Raw genomic sequence first — 19,906 nt, 5'->3', positions numbered from 1 at the left:
TGGCCAGCAGAGTGGCCAGCACAGTGTCCAGGGGCCAGCCTGGAGTGGCACCTTGTCAAGGGAACGTGCTGCAGGGAAGTGAGGGGAGCAGGAGGTGAGCTGGGAGATGGTCTTACCTTTTCTTGGGGTGTCCTGGTTCCAGAGCAGGCACTGGGGGGGACTCTGTCCTGAGGCTGACCCCCCTTTCCTTCCTGAGACAACTCCCTGGCCATGCTGGTGTTGGGCTTGGAGCCCCCCCAGCCCCCTGGCCTGGTCTCCTGGTGCATTTCTGAGCTTGATGTGCTGAAGGGCAGGGGGTGCAGGGGTGTGCTGGAAACTTGTGCTGTATTAAACTGTGGAAGGCCAGGGTTTGTGCCTGCTGGGGAAGGGAAGGGGGGGATCCTTGCTGAGATGTAGGAGGAAATCTGTACTAGCCAATTCCAATAAAGTTGTATTAATCTCTGTTAATCTGTTCCTCTTTTCATTTTGCTGATCTGCTTACTCTCACAGCTAAACACGCTTGCCTTTTCTTCCCGCTTCTATTTTTAATTGTGTTTTCCCCTTCTATCTCTATTCTTAGCCTGGGGTTGGTATTTTGGAGGTGCTGCCTGGCTGTGACCCTGGTTTAAGGGTTGGGCGCTTGATTTTCTTTAAGACTTGTATTATGTAATGGTTTATAAATGTTACGTATATTACAAATGCTCTGATGCCTCCCCATCAGCCTGTTTGGGAAGGGTGCTCCTCTCCATATGGGATGTTCCTTGATAGAGGTTGGTTCTGAGTGGTACCTGAATAATGGCCAAAAATTACAAAAAATGGGGAAAAGAAATTGTTTTAGCAGCTTGTTTCTCAAGCCCCAGAGGTGAACAGCTGCCAAGCTCTGGCCAAGGCACTTCCAGCTCTGCAGGATTCCAGGAGTTACCTTAGATAGGAAGAACCAGATGGCAGAAGAGGATCTGCTGACCAGCATGCCACCAGGCTGGGAAGGGCACTGCAGAGCTGTATGTGGAAGCTGCAGTAGCATCCCTGGATTTGCATGTCATTTTAATTTGGGTACTTCAATTAAAAAAAAAAATCAAGGGGAGAGAGAGAGAGGTTGAGAAAATGACCTCTGCAGTGCTTGATTATAGATGATGAATTAAACCCTGTCAAGAGGAGAAAAAAAAAAAAAAAAGGAATGGTAGAAATCTGTGTGTAGATACTCCAACTGCTTTGAGCTAAAATAGGAAATGTATCTGTTTGTAAGGAAAGAGCTGGAACCAGTTGGTAGCAAGCATGGATGGGAAAGTAATGAAAACTTGAGCTTATAAATTGCAGGAAAAAAGGAAATGAAAGAGCAGTTAGTTAATTAGACCTCAGATAGCACCAGAAGCTCCTCAGAAAGGTGAAGTTCTATTTTGGGTAACTAAGACAAGAGTTAATAATGGCCTGAGCTGTTTTTTTCCTTTGGAGCAGGTAAGGAGGGCTGGCAGCATTGGGGCTTCAAAGGCTCTGCTTTCATAGCCTTGTATGAAAGGGGGAAAGTAGAATCTGCATTTCTTTGGTCTGCTACTGGTGTGGCTGGTGGTGAAAAGCAAGGGGAAAACAAGAAGAAATTACAGGGTGAGGCAGCGCTGGGTTTCACCGTGGTTCTCTGTGCTGCCCTGTGTCCTGGGGCACGTGTGCAGTGCTGGGCAGCCCTGAGCCATGAATCAGCACAAGGCCGGGCTCTGTGCTCTCTTCCCCGGGCTCCAGGCTGTGCTGGATTCACCATGACGTGTTCCAGCTGTGACCAAGGACAGCGGTGCTCCTTCTCCTGCTCCAGGCGGGGCTGTGACACATCCCAGGGAACAAGATCCTGCTTTTGGAGTTCTGTGCCTCACTGGATGCTGGATCTGATGCTGGAGCTGCCCTGCACTTACCGTGAGCTGCCAGAGCTGTGCTGTGGCTCAAGAGGGCTTGGGCAGCCGTTCACCCCTCCAGAAGAGCTGGACCAGGAGTCCTGTTTGGCACCATGGTTTGTCCTGGGCTGGAGCTGGACTTGGTTCTGCTCTCTCAGTGCTGTGGCACACTCTGGTCATGACAGCTCTTTCCTGCTCCATGGAAGCATTCCCAGGACCCTGCTCCAATTCCTGACCCTCCTCCTGCCCCACATCTCTGCAGGTAGGTACATGCCTTATTATTCTTTAATATTTAACCTCTTGTCTCAGTATTTCTGTACTTTGGCTGCCCTGGGCTGTTCCTCTCCATCCTCCTGCCCCAGCCCTGCTCTGCCTAATTCCCTGCTCACTTCACAAACGCCCCACATATAAACATAACCTTTATTGCACACAGCGCTGGGTTTTTTTTCATAGAAAAAGGTATTAACACATAAGCATTTGCAAATTGAAGCAACTCCTGCTGTTTTCAGAACAGTAAAATAGCATGCAATGTCTTGGAGACGTTCCTTTTTTAAAACCACCGACAAGATCAGGGAGAGAAAAAAAAAAAAAGTCGCTGAGTCTTTCCTTGTGCCCCTTTCAAAATGATGTGAAATATATATATATATGTTTACATATATATTATATTTTTAAATCTGTAACATCAAATTCTTTGTGCCCTGGTTTCTTTTTCTGTTCGGAGAAGAAGAAAATAGCTTCATTTATACAAAAGAGTCCGTTATGTACAAGTTTGTTAATTAAATATAAACGGCGCGGGGAAACGAGCAGCATCCGGCAGCGGCCTTACACCAGCGTGTAGGACTTGGAGTAGGCTCCGGCACCTTGTTTTTGAGACCTGCCTACCCCCGACGTGCTCATCTCCAGCAGTGAGTCCCTGGAACCCCCCACTTTGGAGTGCGTGGGCACCCGCGCCTCGGCGGCGGCCACGGGGGGCTCGGCGGCCACGGGGGGAGCCGGGGCGGCGCCGGCGGCGGGCGCGGGTGCTGGGCCGGCCGGGCCGGGCATGGGGAGAGTCCTCTGAGGTAAGGTGGTTGCGGCGGAGGCCGGGGGAGGCAGCCCCAGGGGTTTGGCGCCGGGCTCCAGCGTCATGTGCCGGGCCTGCGCGTGGTACGCCCGGGCCAGGTTGCGGATGGAGGCTTCCCGCGGCGGCACCACCGGGCACGGCTCGTGGGCGTCGGGCTTGCGGAAGAAGGCCTCCGACTTGACGTACAGCGGGAGGTTGCAGTAGTCACCTGCCGAGGGAAGAGCAGGCAGGTAAGGCTCTGCAGGGACCCTCTTGATCCCCAGCCTCTGGACATGTTGGGGTTGGGAGATGGAGAACGGGTTGGGTTACAGAGAATGGGTTGGGCTATGGAGAACCTGGGCTACAGAGAACCTGTTCTATGAAGAACGGGTTGGGCTACAGAGAATGTGTTGGGCTACAGAGAACGGGTTGGGCTATGGAGAACCTGGGCTACAGAGAATGGGTTGGGCTACAGAGAACGGGGTCTACAGAGAATGGGTTGGGCTATGGAGAACCTGGGCTACAGAGAATGTGTTGGGCTATGGAGGAACGGGTTCTACAGAGAATGGGTTGGGCTATGGAGAACCTGGGCTATGGAGTACCTGGGCTACAGAGACTGTGTTGGGCTACAGAGAATGTGTTCTATGGAGAGAGAACACATTGTTATACAGAACAGGTCCTGCTGTAGGGAATGTGTTGTGCTATAAAGATTTTATCACATCGTCATCCCAAAACTGTCCCACTCCACGCAATGCCTGGGATGCGCCGAGCTCAAGCATTCAATGTTGCACACAGTGTCCTGTGACGCATCATGATGTAACAGTGTTAATTATATAATGCTAAATGTACAGTGATAAATATTATAATGTGTGTAACACTGAATGTAAAGCGTAATGCAGTAATTATAATGGCAATAACGTGATATGTGACAGGCACAGATCCTATTCTGTAAATGTGGGAAATGTCCCACCAGCACCCAGAAGTGGGGTGTGGTGTGTCCTGCACCTGGGCTTTATTCTCCAAGGTGAGTGGCTGTGCTGCCATAAACAACAGATTCTGCTGTCTGGTGTTATGGCATCATCTATAGTTAGTGCCCTAATTTCAGGGTTTTATGTCAATGTATGGCTAAGAGCCCGTGTTGTTATATTGGCTGTTATCGGGGTTTTATTTCTCTTCTATTACACTGCCCCCCTTGTGTTCTACAGCATCACCTCCAGCTATAGGGCCTTAATTTAAGGATTTATATGTCCACAGATGTAAAACCCTGTTATTAGCTTGCCTTTTATATTTGCAATATATAACATCTCTAGCCATAGAGCATTGCTCCTTTAATTGTACATATTGTGCAGTGTTCTGTAAGGGCACGTTCTTCTCTTCACAGGATATGGAGGGAATTATTGCAGGATCTGTGGTGTTAATAGAGGATACAGCACATATAAATGTGGGATTATATGTATTAGTACCTTCATTTGAGGAGTTATGGTTATGTGTGTATATATATATGTCAATATAAATATATATATATTTATATTTACATTAAAATTATAACTTTATATATTAAAATGTACATAAGTCTCTAAATACATATAAATTAAAATATAAACAATTCTATATACATAGGTAAACCTATATATATATATATACATAAAATTTATATGTAAGTATAGATAAAGCTATATATAAATGTAGAAATTTTTATATGGAACTACAGATTGATATATAAAATATGGAAATTTCCGTATCAATATGTAAAAATTTATATCAAGAATATAAAAATTATGTATAAATATATATAAATTTATATATTTGCATATAACTATATAAAATTATATAGTTAAATATAAATATAAACATATATAAATATAAATAAATATATATATGTATATAAAATATAAGGCCCTGCATTATTATATTGTTGCTTACAGGTGTTATATTGGTGTTATTATAGCACTATTGCCTTAAATCTTGTGTGCTTTATAATAGGTCCTGTAAATTCCATTTTTTTTAAGGTTACAATGGTGTTATACTTAATACACTCTGTGATACTTAAACTATGCCATAAAAATATGTGGTCTAATTTGCAGAGAAAGATGATCCCATTATATTGTGTGTCTTATAATCAGTAAATAAATTAACGATCAATTCTCACTTATGTATTTTTAAAATATCTTCCAGGTATTGTTCTATTTTGAGGTAATAAAACTCATGGGGGCTGGGAGATTGTTGGGGTTTTAGCACTAAGGATAGGGAAGAAATACTGAGGAATACCAAGGAATACTGATGAACACTAAAGCAGGGAGAAAAATACTGGTAAACACTGAGGAATACTAAAAACACGACAGGGAAATACTGAGAACACCAAAGAATGAAGAAGGTACTGCAAAATGGGAGGGAATAAGAAGGAATACTGATAGATATTAAAACACGGTAATGAATACTAAGGAAAGGGAAGGAAGAGTAAAGAGGTGCCAGGAATAGAAAAAAAATGGGAAAGTACAGTAAAGAGTAGCCAGGGATACTGAAAAACAGGAAAGAATAATTAGAAAAACATGGGGAAATATCAAGGGACGTGGAAAGAACAGGAAGGAATGCTAACTAATAGGAAGGAATACTGAAAAATGGGAAGGAACAGTAAAATACAGGGGTAAAAACACTAAGGTATGCGAAGGAATACTCAAGAGTGGGGGAAAAATACCAAGGAACTGGGGAAAGAAAACCTCAGAGATTGGGTGGAATACCAAGGAATGGATGGAACACAAAGGAATGAACAGAACACCATGGAAAGGATGGAATGCCAATAAATGGGAATGGATGGAATACCAAGGAATGAACAGAATACCATGGAAAGGATGGAATGCCAATAAATGGGAATGGATGGAATACCAAGGAATGAACAGAATACCATGGAAAGGATGGAATACCAATAAATGGGAATGGATGGCGTACTAAGGAATGGATGGAATACCAATAAATGGGGATCAGCATTAAACAATAGAGAAAGAACATTACAGCATGGGGAGAAATACCAATAATGCCAAGGAATACAGGACTGGGAAAGCCTCCTAAGGATTTTGAGGAGCTGAGGGGTGCTGAGGACACCCGCAGAGCCCGTGTGAACCTACTCTTGCTGGCGCGGTGTGGGATGGGCACGGCCACACCCTTGCCCCGCTCGCTGTCCTGGGGTTTGGGTGGGGAGGCGGTGAAGCGGCAGATGCCGGGCTCCGACGGGGTGCTCATGGAGGTCATGCTGTCGGCGTTGTCCGTGGTGCCCGTGGTCATCTGGTCCGAGGAGCTGTCGGAGATGAAGCACTCGGTGATCTCAAACTTGGCGTGCTGCAGCTGCTCCTCCAGCTTGGCGTGCTCGTAGGCACGCGCCAGCTCCTCGTAGGTGGACGAGGCGCTCTCTGTGGACACCATGCTGTTCCGCCCCTTGTCTGTGGGGAGAGGACGTGTCACCTACCTGCGAGTTCTCCCTGGCACGGGAATGCCTTTTTCCACGTCCTGGGAATGCCCAGGCTGTCCCTGCTGGGATGCACCTGGCCACCTTCAAGGCCAGGTTGGATGGGACATGGAGCAGCCCTGTCTAGTGGAAGGATGTAACAGGATGAGCAATAAGGTCCCTTCCCACCCAAACACTCTGTTTTTTAATGATTCTCTGCACCCATAGCTAGGCATGGCCCTGGCTGCTTGGAGCCACCAAGCTGTGGGTCCACAATCCCACCGGTAAGTTTTGCAGACACTCTGAACTCACAGTTTGGGGTCTCTGTGCACCCCAAAGCAGCAGATTCCTGCCCAAGCAGTGCCAGGGAGACTGTGGCCCTGCATACCTGTGTCCTGCGAGAGGCTGGCGCTGTAGCTGTCGCTCTCGGTGACCGTGATGCCATGCTGGGAGCCCACTGTCCTCCAGTCCGAGGTGAGGGTCCTGGCAGGGGTGGACGCCTGGCACTTGGTGAGTGTCCACTGGCTGGAGTACCGGTTGCGGGTGCTGTGCGCAGACTTCACGCTCTTCCTTGACACGGGGTCTATGGCACAAAGGTGACAGAGTCACGCTGGGTCCCTTCCACCCACAGCCAGGATGCTGGACCCTCCCTGGAGCACTGCCTACCCCTTCTGCCTTCCCAGCCAGTGCTGGAGGACAGTTCCCCCACACCTGCCCCATTTGTACAACCCCCAGCACAGCCAGCCCGACCCCATCACTCACTGGTGCCAGGGCGGATGTCGGACATGTCGATGAGGGGCCCGGTGTTCTGGATCAGGGCTGGGTGATGCAGAGACACGCCTGTGCAGAAGCTCTGGGGGTTCACTGCCTGGCTGAACTCCGTGTCGGTCACCGGGATCGTGGCTTTGTCATCCCCTGTGGGAGGGAGCTGGAGCTCAGACCTCTCTCTGGCCAGGCACTGTAGGCACCTGCTGGCCCACACTCAGTGCATCCATGGGACCCCAGCACTTTGGGGCAGCAGGGGATGGGAGCTTTGCCTGTGCTTACCCAGCTGCTTGATGCCCTCCTTGTCCTCAATGAGGAGCTGCACCCGTGGGATGTCGATGTGCAGGCGGGGGCCCTGTGGGGGCCCCTTCACCGGCGTGTCAAAGCTGCGGTTATTCTTGCTGTGAGGTGAGAGGGGACGCAGACCCACCCATTACCGGACAGAGCCCCGGCGGCTCCAGCCTGGCACGGGCTGGGGATTGCCACCAGCCAGCCCACCCGGGACTCAGCTCTGCCCAGGCACGCTCCAGTGTGGGTGCTGGGACCCTTGGGCAGGCAGGAGCAGCCAGGAGCACTGGGCTGCTGTGCTACAGAGTCACTGCCACAGCCTTCACAGGTGTGAACGTGCGAAGGTCTGAAACTGAGTGGGGGCTGCACCTGGGCTTAAAAGCAGCCACGACCACCCCCAGCACCACCTCTTCCCCTGCCTGCCCACCCAGACCCAGCCCCAGGCAGATGTGACACTCACCTGATCAACATTTCAGCCAAACTCTTCGCATCTGTGCAAGAGACAAAAAACCCAAGAAGCTTGTTGTGAGGGAGCAGTTTAGGGCACAATGAGGCAGTCCAGGAACACCGTCTGGGGACCCTTGTGCCGTGCCTCCGAATCCCATCTCACCTCGAAGCCTCTTCAGCCGCTTCTCCTTCCTCTTCTTGCGGATGATGAAGAGCAGGGCCACTCCCAGCGTGGCCAGGATCACGGGGCAGGCGATGGTGAAGAGCTTCTTCACGTCATCACCTTCCCCTTGGGCAGACTTGATTGGTGGGATGGTGCCTAGGGCAGAGCACGGGCGGGTGGGCACTCGGCAGGCCGGGACCCCCTCGGTCTGGGGGCATTTCTCCCAACCCACATCCCCACTCACTGCCATCGTAGTCCAGCGTGGCGAACTGCGTGGTCTCGTTGCCGCAGCCGGCGCTGTTGCAGGCCTTCATGCGCAGCTCGTACCAGGTGGCCTCGCGCAGCTCGGTCAGGAACACCTCGCTGGAGCTGTTGGTGCGCAGGCTCTGCCACACCCAGTTGCCCTTGGGTCGGTACTCCAGGACGATGGCGGTGATGGGGCAGCCCCCGCTGCTCCAGCCCTGCAGGTTCAGCCTGGCGTGCGTGGAGTTGATGTGGGTGAAGAGGTGCTGGTCCTTGCTGAAGGAGGGCTCTGCAGGAGAGGAGCTGTCAGGAGGGTGGGGAGGGGACCCCCGTGTCCTCTGGCGGGGCAGCGACACCAGAGGGCAGGCTCACCTCTGCCGTGGGTCTTGGCCTCGATGATCTCGCTGATGCGGCCGGCGCCGACGCTGTTCTTGGCTGCCAGCTTCACCTTGTACCAGGTGCCACACTTGAGGCTCTCCAGCTTGAAGGAGCGCTCGGAGGAGCTGATGAATACGTCCTTCCACTCCTCGCTGTTGTCCACTGAGTACTGGAGCACAAAGCCTGTAGGAGCAAGGAGGAGGTCACCTCTGGGTGTGGGGGTTATGGCTGGCACAAAGCCTGTGCCCAAGTCCAGCACAGCCTTGCAGCGCCAGGGCGCTCATCACACACCAATTCTGCGCTCACGAGCAGTGCTGGAAAAGCTGCCTGCTCTGCCCGCCACACGGGAACCACGCACAAGAGGAGCGTGGGCACACCCAGGACCTCCTGAGAGCTCTGCCAGCACCCCTGGTCACACCTCACCTGCCCCCAGCAGCCCCAGCATGGCCCCACTGCTCATTTCCACATGGGAGTGCACGCTGTGATTGACTGGTGTGAGGCTATAAAGGGAAAGCCGGAATTAAGCAGCTCCCTTGGGAGGCTGCAGGGAAGTTGCTTCTGTCATTGCACACCGCCTCCTCTCCCGTGATGAAGAGTATTAGCAAGCACACTGTGTCCTAGATGAGCAAACCTGTTACGCTGCCATCAACAAAGTGCCTGGAAACGGCTGGTCTGGGCTTGCCAGGAGAGCACAGGGACACAGGGACAGCCCCAAGGGGCATCGGGGCATCTCAGAGCAGCACGTCCCTGCTGCCCCGGCTGTGCCAACCAAACTTCCCTGGTGCACTGAGGAGTTTGGCTATTTTTGAAGGATATTTAGCCAATTCTCTAATAAAAATAGCAGAGGAGAGTAGGTTTCCTGCCTTGCTGTGTGCATGAGCTGCACAGGGCAGAGGTGGCAGGATGGCCCCGGTGCCAGCACCACCCAGGTACCACCATGGCAGTGCCAGAGGGTTCACCTGAAGGAGCTTTGTGAACACCCAGCTCCAGCTTGGGCAGAGCAGTGGGGACACTTCCCGCACCTTCCCACTGCCAAGGATTCCCTGTGCATGGTGACACCAGGACCTTCCCAAGGCCATGGGCATGTGATTACCAGCCCAGTGTCAACACCAGCCCTGACACCCCCACACCACCCTCCCTGGTGCCTGCCACTGCTTATTTATTTATTTTGTACATGCGGTGTGTTTTTAATATTTCTAATCCAATTATAACCAAATTTATCAACAGAGTCCGCTGGAGTGAAAGGCTGCTGGCTGGGGAGATTTGCTTGTAATTACTTTCATGCTTTTAATTAATTGTAAGCGAGGTCTCCTTCCTCGCTCCTCGCTCCCCCCTCTGCATGCAGCTGTTTCAACCTATAATTCATGAGATGAATCAGAGCAGAAAGGAAACTTGGGAAAGCTGAGATGCTCCTGGAGCCCTCCCAAAGCCCCCAGCCTGTCAGGGATGTGGGACAACTCCTGCTCTGGTGGTTTCAGAGTGGCACCAATGCCAGGAGACATGGAGCAGCACTGGGACTGGCCCTGGCCACCACCACCTTAGCACCCAGTGATGTGCCCTTCATTAGCTACTCCAGTCCCTGCAGCTTGTGCAAAACACCTCACAAACCCCTCATCAGGGCTGGCAGGCCCTGCTAAGAGCTCAGAGGCATCAACCTTATTCTGAAGCATTTCTGAGGTATTTTGGAGAAGGGGAAACTGGGGTGCAGATACGGAAATGTGGCATAGTGCCTGAAAACATGAGAATGGAACCAGTCATGGTTCTGGGATGAGCTGCTAGCACCAGCCCCATCACTCACAGCAGCCCTACCTCGGATGGAGCTGCCCCCATTGTCCCCAGGGATCCAGGCCAGCGTGATGGATGATGCTGAGGTCTTGGAGACAGTCAGGCGGGGCTGGTCCGGGGGCACTAGGGAGGACGGAAAGCCCATGAGCACTTCACACATGCAGAGTGCCAAACTGTGCTCCCCAAAAGTGCCAGCGAGACGTGGCACTCCTCCCTGGGCCAGCAGGAGCCCCTGGTGCAGGACAGAGCCGGGCACTGGTCAGTGGGGATGGAGCGTGTCCGTGCAGGGCAGACACGGAGCTGGGAACCCTCACCTTGCACCAGCAGGTTGATGATGATGGTGTCGAAGCCCCAGGTGTTGGTGGCAGTGCAGGTGTAGTAGCCGGAGTCCTCGGCTTTCACCGAGCGCAGCACCAGCGTCCCGTTGGCCTGGATCAGGCGGTGCCCGTCCACTGTCACCGGGATGGCAGAGTCCTCGCTGCCAGGACGAGAGGGGGCACATCAGCCGTGTGTGACACAGCCAGGGCTGGCACCAGCCCCAGCACGGCTGACAGCCGCCTCCATACCTGTCCTTGGTCCACTTGATGGCAGGGACCGGCTCCCCCACGGAGTTGCACGGCAGCCGCACGTCCTTCATCCACGGCGTGGTGACGGTGCCTCCGAAGGAGATGATCTTGGCGGGGGCTTGGGGGCAAGGAGGAGGTCAGCCTGGGGGGCAGGCCCCGTGCGCAGATCCCCCGAGGTGTAAGGAGACCTGGGACCCCAGAGCTGCCCCTCCTCTGCCCTCGGGTCACCCAGCCGTCGCTTCCATGGGCAGGGCACAGCAGAGGAGGTGTCCCCCAGGCTGGCAGCCCCCCCGTACCTTTGCCCGCAGGCTCGATGGTGACCTTCTCGCTGATGTTGCCGCGGCCAGCAGAGGTGACAGCGGCCACCCAGAGCAGGTACTGCTGCCCCCTGTTCAGGTGGGCGATGCGGTAGAAGAGCTGGTCCGGGCTGGTCTCGTACTCGCTGGGAGCCTGCGGAGTGGGACACGGGAGAAGGTGAAGTTTCTGTGAGACCCTCACCCCATCACCCTCAGCGCAGACCCGCCCCCAGCCCCTCCGTGTTTATCCCAAGCAGCAGCAGCGGCTCAGCTCCGCTCACGTCGCTCAATGCCGGGGAGAGCCGGCTGGTGTCGTGATTCCTCCAGGGAGCAGGGCTGGAGCCCGAGAACAGATGGCTGCTCCGGCATCCTTGTTCCAGGGAAAGGACGCTGCCCTGGCACCGCCGAGCTGCAGCGGGGCCAGCCTGGAGGTAACCCCAGCCGGGCTCGTCCAAACCCTCTGTGGTTCCAGCGAGAGGCCAAGGGGTCCCCAAAACTCACGTGGGGTCACTGCATCGCCCACAGCGACTGCCCCAGCCCTGTGGTGGCCCTGTGGACAGGGCAAGCACCGGGGCCAGTCCACATCACAGCGGGGACAAAGTCACCCTGCCCCAAGCATGCCACGAAGGGAAGAACTGCCTGGCACAGCACCGGGCAGGGATGGGGTTCCACGCCCCCCGTGGCACAGCACGAGTGTATTTAAACATGACTTGGCAGGTACCCGTGTGCTCACTGTCGGCACATGCGTGCCCTCGTGGGGACACGGATGTGAGTGTACCCCAAAGCAGACACACCTATGTGAATATTGTATAGTATACATAATTATTTTTTTTTACCCAAATGACAGTTTTGACAAGATGCCAAGAAAACAATATCGGATCCCAGCGGTTTTACCAGTTGCTTTGATGAAAAGATTATGTTGCCCTGGAAACCAGAGGCTCAGATAGTGAAATGAGTTTGAGAAGGAGCTTTTGATAAGCACTAGTCTGCAGACCTCCCATCAACCTCTCCCTCACCAAGGAGGGATGGGGCCAGGTTGGATCTCTATTTCATTTTCAGTCAGCTGCTGGCATGTTTCCCCCTCTGGAGCAGGGCAGATGGCAGAGGATGGGAACAGAGAGATGATGGGACCATTCCCTGGTGCACAGTGCCCATGGATGCCCTTGGACAAATCCGCAGTGCACCCCAAGAGGTCTTTGCTGCGGCTGCTGCCTGGCATCAGCTCTCCCACCCATTCCTGCCTGGATTGGTGTTTCCCAGCCCCATTCCCATCACGTACCGGCTGCCCCGAGCCGGGGCTGGAGCAGAAGATGGTGTATTTCCGAATGATGCCATTGGGCTTGGCTGGTGGCAGCCAGGACACCACCACGCTGCTGGCAGAGGATGGTACAGCCTTGATCCCAGCTGGGGGACCTGGAACTGAGGAGGGAGAGCATGGCAGAGCTGCTGCCAGGAGGTCTCCAAGGTCTCTGCCCAGCTGGGAGATGTGACAGCAGCCTGCTGTGGGGCTGGTATCCCAACCGCAGCCTGGGAAGCAGCTGCAATGGTGGTGTCACACACAGGCAGGGACAGGCCTGCCTGCAGGACACCTCTCCACGGGTGGCTCTGGCCCCCCGTGTGAGACAGAGGCAGGAGGGTTAATTGCAGCCCAAGCTCTGCTTTAGAAATCATGATTGGCTTTTAATGGCCATCTCCTTAATCTGTCAGCCGTACCCTGCCCAGCTGTGGCTCCCTCCCAGCATCTGGATCTTCCTAGGACAGGCCCAGGGATGCTCTCCTAGCGAGCTAATGGCATTAAAGTAGGGCAGGCGGGGTGTAAATATTTAAATATCTGCACTTAAGGAAAAGGGAAAAAAGGGAAAAGGAAATGTCCTGCCCATGGCTGTACACGGGGGGTTTCCCCTGTTCCCCAGCAGCTGCTGGTGTTGGTGGCAGAGCCACTTACTGTCCTCCTTGGTCTGGATGTAGAGCACGCTGCTGCGGACGCCGTCCCCCGCCTGGGTGTAGGCCAGCACCTGCACGCTGTAGTTGGTGAATTTCTCCATGCCCCGCAGCTCCACTCGCTCCCGCGTGGTCGTGATGTTCTGCATCTCGCCCCACTCTGCGGGAGACACGGCCTGTCAGCCCCTGTGCCCCCCACGTCCCCCGTGTCACCTGCTCCCCATGTGTGCTCACCTCCGTCCATGTAGAGGGACCAGAAGATGACCCGGTAGCCCTTGAGCACCCCGTTGAGGGTGCTGCGCGGAGGCTCTGACCAGGAGATCACGGCCACATCCGACGTGATGGAGATGGCTCGCACGTTCTCGGGGGGCTGGCTGGGAACTGGGCAGGGGAGGGATGAGGAGGACAATCAGCAGGAGGATGGAGACGCCAGGCTGAAGGAGCTGTGCCCTACTCAGCCACTGTGACTGCGCCCTGACTGGACCCTGCTGTGCTGCTGGAAGCCCTCAGTCCTGCCCGGCAGTGCTCTGCTTCCAACATGCAGTTTTCCTTCTCCTGGGCCAGCGAGGTGGGTGTGAACCCTGTGCTGGTGGTGACAGGGAGGATGCTTCCCAGTGAAGGGAGAGTGGGAGAGCTGGCTGGATGTGAGGTAATTAGATCCCATTGCCCCGCAAGAGGTAACTCTAATTTTTATGAGCATTTAAATGATAATACATCACCGTAATGATCCTCTTTGAAAATGATTATTGTTTCATATTACTTAGGTGCAAAAATATAAGCACCATGTAATTAGGGACAGAGTATAATAAACTAATACAGATAGTCCGTTTGAACAAAATGAAGGTAATATAATTATGGAAAAGACACTATTGCTAAAACAGGGGCCCTTGAATACCCCAGGAGGAGTGCTAATGCAGCCAGGAAACGATTGTGGTTTGACAGGCTAACGAGAGCCTTAATTAAGTATGAAAAACTGCTGAGCAAACGCACAGCAAAACTTTTTCCTCATTGTTTTTAAAACAACTGAGAGCATCAGCAGCCATGTCCCATATGGAAACCTGCTGCTTGGGCAGTGCCAAAATCCACCTCGCACCCTTTAGTTGTGGCACAAACCCCGTGCCATGGGTGTCCCTGTGCTCCCAGTTCCTTCTCAGGGAGCTGTGAGGGCGCACACAGCCACCACCCCAGACCTGCGTGGGATGGGGATCAGCTGAGGGTACCCCGGGTGGGACCAGGGTGCCTGGTTTGGTCCCTGGGCCATCCTTACCATCCTCCAGAGTGGTGGCGTTGATCTCGCTGGATGAGGGCCCCGTGCCCGCACGGTTGAATGCCTGCACCACCACCCCGTACTGCGCAAACTTCTTGAGGTTGTCCAGCGTGTAGACCTCACTGTCCCCCGTGGCCTTCATCTCCACGATGCTGTACTGCCCATTGCTGCCCGGGCTGTTCTCCCGGTAGCCAATCTGGTAGCCACGGATCACCCCGTTCTGCAGCTCCTTCTTTGGGGCCTGAGGGACAATGAGGGTAGGACAGAGTGGTGTCACAGGGGTGGGAGGCTCACAGGGCTCTGTGCACCAACCACCTCTCCTCAGTGGCTTTTCTTAAGGCTTTCAAGTTGTTCTCCCTCCCCACTTTTCACTGAGTGGCAAAATAGTGATAAAAAAGGTTCAGTGTGTCATCAGAGCTACCAGAGAAGAAAGTGCTGCCTGGACAGCACCAGTCCCCAGCTGGAGCAGGAGAAATCCCAAGTCAGGCAGCCTGAAAGGCCAGATTGAGATCAATTTTAACAATATTTCTCTGAAGCATTAAGAAATCAATAGGGTTGATTGCAAATTTATGTTACAATGCCAGGGTGATCCATCTTGCTGAAGTACTCCTAAAATGAGGTGACTTATCTTTCAAATGTATCTTACTTTTCATTAATCTGTTTTTCACTGCTTAGAGGGGAGGGGGGGAGAAGTTGGAACCCTAAATTTATTGACTTAGCAGTTCATTCCCAAGTCTTAACTTTATAATCAATTTTATTTTTCATTAGGCAGCTTTGGAAAAATAAATCCAATTCTAAGCTTTATTGATCTCTGCTCAAACACTTTGCAACCCAGCACCTCAGTTTTTACATATTTATCCTCTCTGCCCCATGGTCCCCCACGGACACCCTATGAGATAATGAGCTTGTTGTAAAACATGATTGATAAGAGCCCTGAGAAACAAGGTGAGGTGCTTGCCCAGCCTCCAGGTTTTCTTTTTCCTGGGGAATTCTTCCTGATCATTGTAACACTGATGACATGCTGGGTCTCAGGACAAGCTAGGACAGCATTTGGCCAATCCCCCACAGCCCAAAAAAGCCCACACACCATCCCTGCTTCACTCACCTTCCAGGTGACCTGGATGCTCTGGGATGTGATTGGCTGCAAGGTGACATCCATCGGAGGGCCGTCAGGAGCTGCCGAGACACAAACACAAAAAAGCACATTAAGAAAGTTCCGGAGCTCCTCACCAGGAAAACCCCTGGCTTTAGGAGAGCTGTACCTCAGCCAGCTTTCCCCCAGGCTGCAGCCCCTGTGTTCCCCCTGCCCACCATCCCACCACCCATACCAGGAGCCCAGAGCAGCACCTGCTTCCTCGGTGCTGATGGTGAGCTCCTTGCTGGGCTCGCTGCGCCCGATCTTGTTGAAGGAGTACATGCGGATGCTGTACACCGAGGCGGGGTGCAGGTCCACGATGTTCGCCTGGTTGATGGTCGGGGAGATGTTGCGCGTAGACTGCTTAAAATCCCAGGAATCTGGAGGAGCAGTGGAGCCAGGCAGAAGTGTCAGAGCCTGAATCCTCTCTAGGATCTGTAGTGCTGAGGGGGCCATGCTCAGGCAGGTGGGGTCCCCAGGCACCTCCAGCCTTTCTACCCCTGGAGAGACACTGCTTCCCTCTCTCACTGTTGTGCGTTGGGGTTCAACTTTTTGCAAATATTGTCTCTTTTAATATTCCCTTTCAAATGCTCCCATCCAACAGAAATTACCATATTTCATTAATGCCGCTCTCTCCTTTCTTCATCAAAGGAACGGGGATGCAGAATATTCCCTTGGAGGCACTGGTGGGGCAGTCCCACACCTGCCTGTGCAGGCCAGCCCCCAGCCCCACTGTGGCATGGGGAGGGGAACTCACTGTCACCTACCTGACTTGTTCTTGTACTCGATATCGAACCCGGTGATAATGCTGTTGCCATCGAACCTCTGCGTCCATCGCAAATTCATACTCCGGGCTTTCACCTCACGGATCTCCAGCTCTGGCGGGTCAGGGGGCTCTTGGGGACATGCAGGCAGGTTAGGGACACAGACAGAGAAGGCCCCCAGGAGCAGGGGGACCCTCTCAGCAAGGCTTTGCACTGCAGGGCTCACGCAGAGGGATGAAGTACCTTGGACAGTGAGCTGGATCAAGCCCCTGTCCTCGCCGTAGGAGTTGATGGCGTGACACGAGAAGAAGACGGAGTCCCCGCGGTCAGCAGGTTTCAGCTGCCAGAGTTCCAGAGAGAGGAGCCAATTGGGACCGAGCTACCCCCAGCACTGCGCCCTGCCTTCTCCTGCCATCCCTGCTCCCATCACAGCGCCACTCACTGGAGCTGCAATCCCTCCCATAACTGGGGAGTCCTAACACCCCACCCCTCTGGGCTTTGCTTTGCTACTCAGGGAGCCCAGCGCAGTGCCAGGCTCTGTGACACCCACTGGGGACCACCACGCCTTCCCTGCACCTTCCCTACTTCTCGCCAACACCCAGCGAGACCCCCGGCAGCTCAGGCAGGTGCAGGACCCCCAGACCTCACCTTGAGGGTGGAGATGACCTCGTCGCCGTTGTCCTTGGTGGTGATGGCGTAGCGCATGTTGCGGTCGGGGTCGATGACGGTGTCCCCCTTCTCCCAGCGGATGATGATGGGCCGCTCGCCCCGTGCCGTGCAGTTCAGCTCCTTGGTCTGGCCCTTGATGGCGATGGTGGTGTTGGGGTGGGAGGTGATCATGGCTGGGACTGCAGGGAGGCAAAGTGTCACCTGTGTGCCCCGGGGACGGGAAGGTGCCCCCTGTGGGTGACTGGCCCCACAGAGCCCACGGACCCACCGAGGACACGGCGCATGCGGCTCTCACCGAGAGGCCCCGCAGCCCGAAGCGGAACCGTCTCGCTGCATTATACAGCTCAGGATCATAAAATAATGAAGCAGATAAATTTTATAATGCATAGCATTACACCGGGGTAGACAATAAAACGTGAAAGACAAATAACCAAGTGCACACTATAATGAAGAGAAAGTCTCCAGTCTGAGACGTGCGGGTATGAATTATTGACTAAGGTTTTACACTCCCGAGGATGAGAGGAAGAATGTTTTCCATCATGGATTTGCATAATTCACTCGTATAAACCTGGGCAGAATACAGAGTGTGATTTCCCATCAGCAAGGCCGCCTTTGAATTGCAGAAGCCAGAGATGATTTTTTTTCCATAGCCACCCCAATATGCAAATGGAGCCAGTGGGGACATCCTGTGCAGTGGTCATCACCTGGCTGGGGTGCAGAACCCAGAGGTGCTTGAGCAGTGGGTGCAGCACAGATGGGGATGGCTGATCCGTGCTGTGAGGATGCTGTACGGATCCCTGGCCTGCCTGTTCTCTGCTCCGAGAGCCAAGCCCTTTGTGCCACCCCAGTGCCATGCAGTGAGCTGGCTGTGGCAGGCACCACACAGGAGGAACGGGCTGGCGGACCGAGGGCAGGCTGGGTAAGCAGAAAAAAATGTAATGCATAAACAAACAGCAGTGCTGAGTCCTGCAGTAATGTATGATAATGACAATCCGCAAAGGCAACACACACTGTTCTAATGGGACACAAGAGGCTCTAATGAGCTACGACTCCTCGGCTTTCTGTGGCAATGTAATTCAATTAACAGAGAAGGAAACCTCTCCGCCTGAGCTGCCAGAGTTTGAGGGGTGCAGGACAGTGCAGTGCCCAGCCTGGTGTCCCTGTGACAATCCTGCCCCAAGGGGAGCACGGCACCCCTGAGCTGCCAGGGGATGGAGGGATGTTGTGGCAGCGCAGCCGGGGCCACCAAGGGTGACAAGAAGCTGCCCAAGACTTCTCCTAACTCTGCCCTGTCCCATCCCCAGCTGCCTGCCCGTGCTCTGACACCTCTGCCTGCCTCACTCAGCCTCGGGTCAGGGACACACTGGGACGGTCCCAGCCCCAGCATCCTATGTCCCATCGGGGTGAGCACAGAGCACAGACACAGCTGGGGGCTCTTGCACTTGTCCCACAGCAGGGCTGACTGCACAGAACATCACAAGGGCACACACAGCTGCATGAGGGGCTCAGCACCCAGTCCTGGCACCATGGCAAGCCTTGCCAGGCTCCTGCCCATCGTCCCCTGTTCCTGCCATGGAAAACCACCGAGAGGCCACCCCGCTATTTGGCAAACAGGGTCACTGAGGATGTGATCCCTGCAGTCAGCTCTCATTTAGCCCAGGCTGGAGGATAGTGCAGCAGCAGAGGGTGTGTGACCCTGGGGCCGAAGGGGCAGGACAGCCCCTCAGGGCTGCAGCAGCCTTGGCTACACCAGCCCCTTCCCAGTGAGCAGAGGCCCCAGGAGAGGAGCTCTGTTTCAGGCTCTGCTTCACTGAAATGCACTTATTGATGTTTGATTAAAAGCAGCTCCTTGGATGTAAACATATCAACTTCTCTCAATTGCCAGGGTCCCAAGGGAGCTGCACGTAGTCCAGAGCAGGAAAAGAGCACAACAAACCCCAAGAAAACCCCAAGCAGCTGTGAGGATAGCACAGATTGTGGCATTGGTACCCAACGCCTGCTCTGGAGAAGCTCTGCAGCTTGCAGAGGGACCACATTGCTTGGGACTGGCTGCAGAGACCTCCAAGGGTGGCTAGTGGCTGCTCCTGACCAGTTTGTGGTCCCTTCCTGGGTGCAGAAACATCAATAATGTGCCATCAGCCACAGCTCAAGCAGCACTCTGGGCAGACAGGCTTCCTTCCAGGAACGAAGGAACGTCCCTCCAATTCCTCCTGTGCCCTCCATTCTGTGCCCACCAGGGCCCAGACCACCCACCCAGCCTCTCCCTGTACCCACGGCCTTGTTAACAAGGCCACAAGCAGAGGCTGGTCCTGCTGGCTGGGCACAGATAAGCCTGGGAACAAAGGAAGCCGACAGCCACCAGCACGCTGCCGTCCCACACCCGGCTGGGGCACGAGCCGCTTGGCAGAGCGCTGGTGACAACTGAATGAGAACAGTGACAAGGGTGACAAGGGCTGTGCCTGCCTCCCTCGCCCCCCTCTTTCTTGTTTGGAGCTGGCTCTGTGATGTTAATTTGATTGCACCCGTCTCAGCTTCCTTTCTTCACTGATTAGCTGAGTTTCACCTGAAGCATGAGATTAATTCAAATTGCATGGAAGCAATCAGTTATGCTCATGCTATGTGGCAGTGAACTTCCAAAGAGGGCTGTGCCACGACCACAGACAGAGACCCCTTTACCTGCCCCTGGCTGGACCCCTGGCATCGAGGTGCTGGCACGGAGCAGGCAGAGGATCCCCCTTCCCAGTGCCCAAGGTGCCGCCACCGTGGCAGAGCCGGCAGGACCCTCGGGGACGTGACTGTCCCCGTGCCACACGCTCCCGACACCCGGGCAGGTGTGCAGCCATGTGCTAAATGGCATTT

General features: G+C 53.9%; 1 protein-coding gene across 1 annotated transcript in view; it reads right to left on the bottom strand.

Annotated features, from left to right (window-relative positions):
- Nucleotides 1-2,681: 2,681 nt before the first annotated feature.
- Nucleotides 2,682-19,906, bottom strand: part of DSCAML1 (DS cell adhesion molecule like 1) — a 92,840-nt gene continuing 75,615 nt past the window's right edge. Inside the window, exons 12-33 of the mRNA XM_062508644.1 lie at nt 17,027-17,226; nt 16,622-16,718; nt 16,382-16,510; nt 15,827-15,994; nt 15,585-15,655; nt 14,480-14,720; nt 13,447-13,593; nt 13,217-13,372; nt 12,551-12,690; nt 11,272-11,425; nt 10,976-11,093; nt 10,724-10,887; nt 10,434-10,532; nt 8,619-8,807; nt 8,248-8,535; nt 8,004-8,159; nt 7,854-7,884; nt 7,388-7,506; nt 7,103-7,255; nt 6,729-6,923; nt 6,024-6,335; nt 2,682-3,130 (exon numbers count right to left, since the gene is read on the bottom strand). Of these exons, the coding sequence (XP_062364628.1) occupies nt 2,682-3,130; nt 6,024-6,335; nt 6,729-6,923; nt 7,103-7,255; nt 7,388-7,506; nt 7,854-7,884; nt 8,004-8,159; nt 8,248-8,535; nt 8,619-8,807; nt 10,434-10,532; nt 10,724-10,887; nt 10,976-11,093; nt 11,272-11,425; nt 12,551-12,690; nt 13,217-13,372; nt 13,447-13,593; nt 14,480-14,720; nt 15,585-15,655; nt 15,827-15,994; nt 16,382-16,510; nt 16,622-16,718; nt 17,027-17,226 (3,776 nt within the window). The remainder of the gene's footprint in view (nt 3,131-6,023; nt 6,336-6,728; nt 6,924-7,102; nt 7,256-7,387; nt 7,507-7,853; nt 7,885-8,003; nt 8,160-8,247; nt 8,536-8,618; nt 8,808-10,433; nt 10,533-10,723; nt 10,888-10,975; nt 11,094-11,271; nt 11,426-12,550; nt 12,691-13,216; nt 13,373-13,446; nt 13,594-14,479; nt 14,721-15,584; nt 15,656-15,826; nt 15,995-16,381; nt 16,511-16,621; nt 16,719-17,026; nt 17,227-19,906) is intronic.

Source organism: Cinclus cinclus, chromosome 25 (assembly GCF_963662255.1).
Source record: "Cinclus cinclus chromosome 25, bCinCin1.1, whole genome shotgun sequence".
In the NCBI taxonomy this organism is placed as follows: domain Eukaryota; kingdom Metazoa; phylum Chordata; class Aves; order Passeriformes; family Cinclidae; genus Cinclus; species Cinclus cinclus.
Note: the sequence above shows the minus strand (reverse complement) of the source record. Positions and strands in the feature narration are given on the sequence as shown.